Here is a 9,208-nt window from a genome sequence, read left to right as displayed (position 1 = left end):
CCCTCAACCGTGCCATGTCTCCTCTCCCCCTCAACTGCCAGCTACCTGCTCGGTCGCAAGATCGCCTTCGTGTATGGTCTGTTCAATGGCCTGCTCGGATTCGTTCCCCAGGCGGCCATTGCCCTGGTTTTGTGGTATGGCGGTGTCCTTGTCATCGAAGGCCGCATTACCACCGGCCTCCTGACCTCCTTCCTCATTTACACCCTGTCGGTGGCCATGGTATGTTGCTTGGGAAGGTGGTCCCACCATGGCCCTCCATCCCCTGGGGGGGGGCCGCGTTCCCCTTGAGACAGTGGCAGCTCCCCTGACATATGTACACACACACACACACCACGCGCGCGCGCGCACGCCTTCCCCGACCGTGCATTGCAACCGGACATGCAGGCCTTCGCCTTCCTGTCGAGCCTTTTCGGCGACTTCATGGCCGCCGTCGGAGCCAGTGAGCGCGTTTTCGGCCTGATCGACCGGGTTCCCACCATCCCGGTCAAGGGGTGCGCCACGCTCTTTTCCTCTCCCCCCTTTCTTGTTTCTTTCTCCACGATGACACCCAAAGCCACCCACTCCCTCGCCACTGAACACCCTCCCAATGTGCTCAAACGAACCTGCTGCTGGACTTCCGGCCCCCTTGTGCATCTGCCTCGACAGCGGCCTGCGCCTGCCCAGCCTCACCGGACACATCACCTTCGACCGCGTCTCCTTCACGTACCCCTCGCGCCCGGACAGCCAGATCTTGGATGACATCCAGCTGGACCTGGCCCCGGGGCGTGTTTTGGCCCTTGTTGGCCCGTCTGGTGCGTGTCCCACGATATCTCCTTTGCGCGCGTGTGTGTGTGTGTGTGTATGCATGCTTTCCCTCCTTCGGGCCCCTGCCGTGTGTCCTCGTTTTGGTGTGCGAGAGAATAACATCTCACTCTGTACGGGGGGGATGGAAAAAAAAAAAGGCGGCGGCAAGTCCACCATCGTGTCACTGCTCGAGCGCTTCTACGATGTGACCTCCGGCAAGATCCTGGTCGATGGCCACGACCTGCGCACCCTCGATCCCAAGTGGTACCGGTCGCAGGTGGCCCTGGTGTCGCAGGAGCCGGTGCTCTTCGCCACGACCATCCGCGAAAACATTGCCTTCGGCATTCAGGAGGAATTTTCGTACCAGCACCGGTCGGCGGCCGGCAGCCCCGTGCCCGGGTCCTTCCATGTCCCCGAGGAGGATATCATCAACGCCGCGCGCCAGGCCAACGCACACGACTTCATCTCGGCCTTCCCCCAGGGCTATGACACGCTGGTGGGCGAACGCGGCGTCCGCCTCTCCGGCGGGCAGAAGCAGCGCATCGCCATCGCCCGGGCCCTGCTGATGAACCCGCGCATCCTCCTCCTGGACGAGGCCACCTCGGCTCTGGACGCCGAGAGCGAATTCCAAGTCCAGGAGGCCATCGACCGGGCCATGGAGTCGCGCACCGTGCTCGTCATCGCCCATCGGCTGTCCACGGTCAAGAATGCCGACGCCATCCTCGTCCTGCAGGGCGGCAAGATCGTCGAGCGTGGCACTCACGACCAGCTGATTGCCCGCCGCAAGGGCGTCTACCGGGGCTTGGTCCTGCGCCAGTTGCAGGGTGGCCCGGACCCGGCCGCCCCCGGCCACCCCAAGGAGGATGCGCCCGAGGACCCGGAGGACCAGGAGGCCGCCCGCCTCGCCGGCATCAAGAACCTCGATGCCCAGTCCACCCACTCCTCGCTCTCCCCCTGCCCGTCAGATGCCGGGGACTCCCTCCTGGACGTGGTGGAGGAGCAGGCCGAGGAGGATGACCTGGCCATCCTGCCGGCCGCGGCCGCCGCGTCCTTCAGCATCAACGAGCACCCCAGCGAATTTGGCAGCATCAACACCGGCCTCGGCCCGGGGCTCGGGGGATTGCCCCGCCAGCGCCGTGGCAGCGCCCGCTCCCCTCCCATTGATGGCCACCCCGCCGCCGCCGCCGCCGGCGATCGGCCGGAGGACGATGACGACGACGACCATGGGGGGGAGGTTCTGAACGATCGGTCCCCCCTGCTGGTCCCGCGTGACCACTGAGAGTCGCCGTAACTGCCAACACCACCCAACCAATACACCATGGCACTTGAGTGAATGTCGGAAATGGAATTCGGTTAATCGAGAGGCCACCGAGGACTGTCGGTGCCTCACGGTCTTTGCACATCTGGTGTTCCTGAACGGGGGTGCTGTGGCCAATGCGGGTGCTCGAAACCCTCTCTCGCGCGAGCCTGCTGAGGCGCGGACGATGCTGGACACCCTTCTGGAGCGCGGGCAGGGGGGGGGGGTGGATGGGGGGCGGGGGGGGGAGAACACACCTCTCAAATAACGCGGCCGGGCGCATTGCGACGCCCTCGCGGGACTGAAAAGAGCCCGGCCGCCTTTCCCAAGCATGCGTCTCCCCCCACCCCCCGCCCTCCGGGGAACAGCCGCAGCTGGGCCGGGGGAGGAGGGGCGACGAGGCGGACCATCCGGCAAGATGCCCAGACGGACGGCCTGCGCCACACGCGCGCCGGCTGTGCCCTCCGCCGTGTGCCGCGGTCCCAACACCGCGTGTCGGTCGGGGAGCGAGCGTGGCAGCAGTGACCGGGCGGCGAGGGTGAGCGGACCTGGCCGGTGTGCACCCCCCCCATCTGACCCTCGCCTGGCGCCCGTCCGCGGGCCGGCACCGATTCATGCCTGCGACCCCGCGCCCCCTGCCCCCGGGGGGACTGGGGCAATTGGGCTCCCCTTGGACAGCCCGCCTCGTGTCGCTCCGAGCCGGGCCGGCATTCCGGGCCACCGTGACCGGGGCCGGGTTCACGCCCGGGCCAGGCGCTCCCGGCCGAACGGGCATCCCCCCTCCCCCCGCCGCTTCCGCAGAAAGTGGTCAATGACAACGCACCCGTAGGGCCGGGGGAAAGAGCGGCGGGGGGGGGGGGGGGGGGGGGGGGGGGGGGGGGGCCGGCAGGGCGAGAAGAAAAAAAACCATGCCGCCCGGGCCCCGGCCAAAAACACATCACCCTGCAGCGAGAGTTGCCCCCACCGGCGCCGCGGTCCCTCCGGGGCTCGGGCTGTTATACGTGCCCGCGCGCGGGGCCTGGAGGACGAACATCACCCCGGGCCTCGCCGAGGCGCCGAGGGCCATTGCGACCGTGCCCCGGCCGCACGCCGGAGAAATGTGTGTCCACGCAAGACATGATCCCACATCTCAACAGGGCCCCATTCAACGCGCGGGCGAGCATGGGGGCCCTGACTGGACCGCCCCTTGTGCCCCCCCCTTGTGCCCCCCCCCCCCAGCCGCAGGGCGCGCCACTCCGCCCTCCCCCCCCCCCCCGGTTCCTGATCCGCTCTTGGGCAATGACAGAGTGTTTCCCGGCCGGGCGCACACAGAGCCCCCCCCCCCCTCGGCCCGTCGGTGCCTCGCGGCTGCGTCGCGTCCATGGCACGGCATCCCCCCTGCAGGCCTGATGACTATGCACCAGGCCCGGGGGTGTCGCCCGCTGACCGGCGGCCCCCAGCGGGCCAGGCTGCCGCAGATGGCCAGCCACTGACCGGCGCAGGGGGCGGGGGGGGGGGGGACCGAGGCATTTGCCGGACCAGATCGACCGACCCGGCCGGGCCGGCAGTCACCTCACCTTCTCGCCCCTCTCCCCACCCCCCCTCTGCCCAGGCTCCCCCTCCCCTGCCCCCTGGACAGCATGAACTTCCGCCGCGCTCTCATCACGGGCATTGCCCTTTTCGCCCTCCTGGCGGCCGTCGTCTCGGCTGCCTCCCCCCGCAAGTGGGCCCTCGTCCCCGGCGCCACCCCCGAGCAGATCAAGGATCTGATCCGCACCCGCGACGTCCGCGGCTACTACCACGAGGACGCCCTGCTCATCATCGACGAGAATGTCAACGAGTTCGCCGACCTGGCTTCCCAGTTCCCGGAGGCCCGGATTCTGGCCGATGTCGAGCCCTCTCGCAAGGTCTACATCCTGGAGAAGGACGTGCGTGTCCCGGCCAGCGCGCCCTGCTCACGCCATCACCCATGCCCCTTCCTGGCACTTACCCCGCTCGTCCCGCTCGCCCCCCCCCCCCCCTCCCCCTAGCTCCTGGAGTCCGACTGCCCCGGAACCGTCCGCGCCTGGGGTAGCCGCATCCACAACGCCCTGAACCGCTACAACGCCGAGGTCCGTCCCCCCCCCCCTCCCCGCCACCGCCGCCGCCCTTCCTCCCTCCGGACATGCATCGTCCAAGCCCCGCCCAATCGACTGCCTGACCGCTGACACATACACACACACACACACACACACACTCGCCCCCCTCCGGCGACAGATCCTCCACTCCGACTCCAACCGCTTCATTGCCATGCTGCCCGCCATGCCGGAGGTCGGCCCCAGCCTCTTCCGCGATGCCCTCCTCCGCGACATCTCCCTGGGCACCGAGATCCTCACCGTCCCGGAGTACCCGCTGGAGTCGCTGCTGCAGCGCAACCAGGCGGCCCTCCGCGAGCTGGCTGCCACCTTCGGCACTGAGGGCCAGGAGGTCGATGCCGCCCGCTTCCGCCTCCTGGACCAGGTCAACGAGGACGACCTGCGCTACTACCTCGAGTACCTGACCGGCGAGGCCTCCGACTCGCCCTTCACCACCCGCAACGCCTACTCCACCCAGGCCCACGACGCGGCCAGGTGGATCGCCGACCAGTACACCAGCATGGGCTTCACCACCACCCTGGAGACCTTCCGCGATGACATGTCCCCGAATGTGGTGGCCGTCCTGCCGGGCCGCCGCTACCCCGACAAGTTCGTCGTCCTCGGCGCGCACTACGACTCGCGCGCCATCGACGTCAACAGCCCGACCACCGACGCCCCGGGTGCCAATGACGATGGCTCCGGCACCTCGGCCCTGCTGCACATCGCCGATCTGATCCGCATCAACAAGGTGTCCTTCGACTACACCGTCATCTTCACCACCTTCTCGGCCGAGGAGCAGGGCCTCGTCGGCTCGCGCGCCTATGCCAAGGCCGCCAAGGAGCGTGGCGATGACATTGTCTACATGTTCCAGTCCGACATGCTGGCCTTCAATCAGGAGGGCGAGAACTTCCAGACCGCCTTCCCCAGCCGCTACACCGATTCTGATCTTGTTGAGCTGGCTTCGCGCGTCGTCCAAAAGTACGTCCCCGAGGTGGACGTCTGCCTGACCGACGCCTGCTGCTCCGACCACCAGGCCTTCCACGAGCTGGGCTACCTGTCCACCCAGATCTTCGAGCGCTGTGGCCCGATCGCCGACAACCAGTACCACCGCCCCGGGGACCTGGTCAACCGCCCGGGCTTCTCCCTGGAGGGTCTCAAGTACAACACCCGCTCTTTGATGTCCCTGCTTCTGGTCTTCGCCCAGGGCATGATCGTCAACTAAGCGCTGCCCCCATTGGCCGCTTGGCTCTTTCCTCTCCCACACCCCTTCCCCCCCCCATCTCAACCGCGGGGAGGGAGGGAGGAGGACCGTGTGCAATCCGATGCATGCTCTCCGCGAGAGGGGGGCTGGGAACAAGCACAGCGAGAGATGGGCGAAAGCCATCTCTAAGACCAATTGTCCCCCTCCCCCCCCCCCCCCTCTCCGAGTGCGCGCATACGCGTCTACCTCTCCCCTCCCAAATAAACGGATGTGACTTCGTCCGCGTGTCTGTGGGTGTGTGTGGGTGTTCATGGGGGAGTGGGGGGGCGAATAGAACCGACACATGCCTGGGGGGGGGGGGGGGGCACTTGTGTCGCGGCACTCTGTATGCCCTGCGTCCGTGCACCCCCCTTGTGCCTGGTGTTGCTTTGCGTCTTTATATTGTCTTGGAGGATGATGTGGCGCCAGTGGCGCTGCATCGACATCGCCGCAGCCGCTGCCCACACATGGGAGGATCCGGAAATGGGCCATATGCCCGGCCGCATCGCGACCCGCATCCAGGATGCGTTTACTCCCCCGGGGGAGAAGGAGTACGGCTGGGGCACGGGCGGGGGAGCGGTGCGCGCTTGCGCCCAGGTCGGCCGGGAAATCCGCCCTCAGTCCTTGAAGAGGTCGGCCTCCCAATCGTCATCGTCATCGTCACCGCGACGGGAGAACTGCAGGCACCCGCCACACGGGGATCATCAGTAAAGGGGAGACATAAAGCAGCCATGTATGCCCTGGCTGCGATGGAGCCAAAGCGGGGGGGGGGGGGGGGGGGGGGGCGGGAGGAGGAAGGAGAGTACAGGCCACGCACCTTGATCTTGGTCTCACGAGTGGAGCCAGTCTGCTCGCTGATCTGCTCCAGCATGCCAACCAGCTGCTGCTCAGACACCCGACCACCAAGACGCCCGGACTGGGCCATCTTGACCAGCAGGTCCTCCACACCACGCGCCTTGTCCGGGCGCACGACGGCAATGCGGTTGACTGGGTACAAAGCGAGGCGCGACGGTCGCCGGTTAGTGTATGGCCCGGAAAGGGAAAGAGACACATGCCCACATCTGGGCGAGTGCATGGCCCAGCTGCCCCTCAGCCCCTTGCCCCGCTCCTCCCACGGCGCCCGTCCCACATGCGTGGAGGCCGGCCCACGCAGGAGGGCCATGGATCGGGCACATGGGTGTGTGAAGAAGAGAGAGGGGAAGGGAGGGAGGGGGGGGAGGAGGAGGGGGCGGGAAAGAAGGGGCACGTACGGCGCTCCCGGGCATCCGGAGTCAGGATCTGGTGAATCATCTCCAGGCGGGCATCCTCCTGGGCCTTGAGACGGGCCTTGCTCTCGGCGTCGCCGCCGTCGCCGCCGGGGGGCTGGGCAGACAGGCCGGCAGGGAGGTTGGAGAGGTCGTCCATGGTGATTGGCAAACAGAAAGGGGAGTAAGGGGGGGGGGGACAGATAGAGTGGAAGAAGGAGAAGGGGATCTGCCTGGGGCTGCCGGGCCCCTTTGCCCTTGCGCCGGCCGAAAAGCAAGCACCGACGATGCAGATCGTCCCTCCCCTCGATGAAGGCCACTCTCTCTCTCTCTCTCTCTCTCTCTCTCTCTCTCTCTCTCTCTCTCCCTCGCTCTCGCTGTCTCCCTGGTGTCAACCTACTCGGGCCTCCTCCGGGGGCCGGGCGCCCCGCCGAGCATGCTCCGAGCCCCGCCCCTTGGGTCTTGCCCATCCCAACACAGAGGGCCTCACATTTGGCCTCCATTCGCGTGCCCCCCGCCCCCCGGGGGGAACATCCCCCGGAGGGGCCGTTGCCCCGACTGGCAGAGGCCGGATCACCGTATTTCATCGGATCATGCGCCGCATTTAGAATCCCGCGCCTGCCGTAGGTTCTTGTCATATGTTCAGGAGGACCCGTGGTGCTCGGACACGCAAATAGACCCGCCTTCGCGGCCTGGCGGGACAAAGCGGGCAAGGAAGGGCCCGGCTCCGGCCCCCCCCCCCCCCACACACACACACGCACCAACGGGCGCACTATCGCAGGACATCGAGGGGGGCGGGGGCGGGGGACAACGGGAACACTGGCTCCCTTCACACCAACCTGGGCGGGTCGCCCCTTTCGGCCGGAAAGCAAGGCATATGCCAGTCAGCAGGACGATGCACATTGGTGCGGGGGGGCCGGGGGGGGGGGGGGGGGGCAACCAGGTGGCGCCGGTCATGCCCCCAGAAAAAGCGGCGGTGGGGAAGAATGCCGCCCTCCGAAGCAGGGCCAGCGGGAACAGTGGGACACGTTCCTCTCCCCGGAGACCTGCCCACCCTTGTCTTTGACTGATCAGGCGCTTTTCAAAAAGGCGCCCGCGTCGAGTCCCCCCCCCCTCTGGCCGAGTGCGCCCGGGCCAGGGGGAGGGCCCGAAACAGGAGCCCCCGCCGCCGGAACGGCAGGACTGACGGAGCCCAAGGGCACCCAGAGAGAGAGAGAGGTCGGCACACCGCCGGACAGGCGGCGCCGGTGCCCCGAAGAATGCCCGCGGAACAAATGCCACAGCGGCAGCTCCCTGGGCCCAAAGGGAGGGGAGGGCCGCCGACATGCCCGAAGCCCCCCGAGAGATGCTCGGGTGCGCGCCTCTCCACCAGCCGAATGGAGAAGCGCGGGAAAAAGAGGCCTCTCCCGCACTTTGGCGCGCGAAGGCATGAGCCCCCCCCCCCCCCCCCACCGCCCCGCCCCCTCGCCGGCTCACCACGCCGCCTGCTCCAGGGGCCAAGCTCGCTGGTTCGCTCGCTCGCTCGCTCGCTCAGCCGAAGGGCGTTGACCCGAAAGCCAACGACCGGGCGGCGCAAGGCGGCAGCATGTGGCCACGGAGCGAGCTTGGTCCACCGCTCGGGCTCCGGGCACCGCCGGAGGGCCGACCACACCCGCGCTCGCGCGCTTTTCTGTCGGCCGGCACAGGGCGACATGGGCCCGATGTCTCACCCGCCCTCGGCCAGGTCGCCAGCCAAGGTGTGGAAGCCTCCAGGCGGCTCTCCTCCCCGCGGTTCGCAATCCCCCTCCACACCTGGAATATGGGCCACATGTGCGGCGCAAGGCCCGGTGCCGTGCGCGGGCAGGAACCTGCGGGCTCCTGATGATGCACAAACCACCCGGCCCCCCCCCCCCCCCCCCCCCCCCCCCCCCCGCCACCCCCAATGCCCCCCGCCCTGCAGACACCCACGCCCCCCGTCGCCCCCCGCCCCGTGCGCGCCCCGGCCACGGGTCCCCAGGTCGTGGCTGGGAGTCCCTCGCCCACCGGGCTCCGGCTCTGGCGTGCCACGTTGATGGCTGAAACCGCCGCACACTTGGGTCACAGGGCCCGTTGCTTGATCAGGAACAGCGTGGGCGGCTCGCCCAAGGTCTTCCCAAACGCGGGACGGTCCGAAGCCGGGCGTGTGACGACACGTGTGCCGGCGGGGGCGGGCCCAGAGCCGGGGGCAGGCCGCCCCCGTATATGCACGCCCGGCGGGCGAGGTATATGGCACGCGCCGACCGGCTCCCGCCGCCCAGGCCCGGCCAGCGGCAGGGTGGGCTCTCCAGCTTCGGACGCGCAGAACGGGGCAGCAGGGGGGGGGGGGGGTACGCTGCCCGGGCCCTCTCCCCGGTCGCCCCCCCCCCCCGCTCATCCGAAGGGGCAGCCCTCGTCACCGAAGAGGCCCTGCCCCCGGCAGAGACAAGCCATGGTCCCCCGAGGGGCGGGCAGGAACCCGCAAACGCATGTGCGGCTCACGAGAACCGGGGCGGGGGATATCGGGCGACGCCCACGGGGGGCGCGGGGGAGAGGC

At 68.6% G+C, this 9,208-nt stretch overlaps 3 protein-coding genes across 3 annotated transcripts in view; 2 read left to right on the top strand and 1 right to left on the bottom strand.

The window, feature by feature from the left end:
• H696_05849 (hypothetical protein) overlaps positions 1-2,117 on the top strand; it is a 10,548-nt gene extending 8,431 nt beyond the window's left edge. The window contains exons 8-10 of the mRNA XM_009499649.1: positions 385-491; positions 646-791; positions 942-2,117. Of these exons, the coding sequence (XP_009497924.1) occupies positions 385-491; positions 646-791; positions 942-2,062 (1,374 nt within the window). The 3' untranslated portion in view covers positions 2,063-2,117. The remainder of the gene's footprint in view (positions 1-384; positions 492-645; positions 792-941) is intronic.
• Positions 2,118-3,572: 1,455 nt separating this feature from the next.
• On the top strand, positions 3,573-5,570 carry H696_05848 (hypothetical protein). The gene is made up of 3 exons (XM_009499648.1): positions 3,573-3,987; positions 4,090-4,170; positions 4,316-5,570. Exons 1-3 carry the CDS (start codon positions 3,700-3,702, stop codon positions 5,393-5,395), a joined length of 1,449 nt encoding a protein of 482 aa, XP_009497923.1. The 5' UTR covers positions 3,573-3,699; the 3' UTR covers positions 5,396-5,570.
• Positions 5,571-5,795: 225 nt separating this feature from the next.
• On the bottom strand, positions 5,796-6,913 carry H696_05847 (hypothetical protein). Its single transcript, XM_009499647.1, has 3 exons — positions 6,664-6,913; positions 6,231-6,400; positions 5,796-6,090 (listed from the first exon to the last, which is right to left on the bottom strand). Exons 1-3 carry the CDS (start codon positions 6,815-6,817, stop codon positions 6,031-6,033), a joined length of 384 nt encoding a protein of 127 aa, XP_009497922.1. The 5' UTR covers positions 6,818-6,913; the 3' UTR covers positions 5,796-6,030.
• Positions 6,914-9,208: the final 2,295 nt, after the last annotated feature.

This window comes from Fonticula alba (assembly GCF_000388065.1).
Source record: "Fonticula alba strain ATCC 38817 unplaced genomic scaffold supercont2.14, whole genome shotgun sequence".
Taxonomy (NCBI): Eukaryota; order Rotosphaerida; family Fonticulaceae; genus Fonticula; species Fonticula alba.
This window is presented reverse-complemented; position numbering and strand designations above follow the sequence as displayed.

Bases quoted from the DNA above. Each gene is read 5' to 3' on its own strand.
- H696_05848 (XM_009499648.1), top strand. From the start codon at position 3,700: ATGAACTTCCGCCGCGCTCTCATCACGGGCATTGCCCTTTTCGCCCTC. The intron at 3,988-4,089 runs GTGCGTGTCCCG...CCCTCCCCCTAG, and splicing joins TCTACATCCTGGAGAAGGAC to CTCCTGGAGTCCGACTGCCC. The intron at 4,171-4,315 runs GTCCGTCCCCCC...CTCCGGCGACAG, and splicing joins TGAACCGCTACAACGCCGAG to ATCCTCCACTCCGACTCCAA.
- H696_05847 (XM_009499647.1), bottom strand. From the start codon at position 6,817: ATGGACGACCTCTCCAACCTCCCTGCCGGCCTGTCTGCCCAGCCCCCC. The intron at 6,401-6,663 runs GTACGTGCCCCT...CTTTGTACCCAG, and splicing joins TCCGGATGCCCGGGAGCGCC to TCAACCGCATTGCCGTCGTG. The intron at 6,091-6,230 runs GTGCGTGGCCTG...GGGTGCCTGCAG, and splicing joins CTCGTGAGACCAAGATCAAG to TTCTCCCGTCGCGGTGACGA.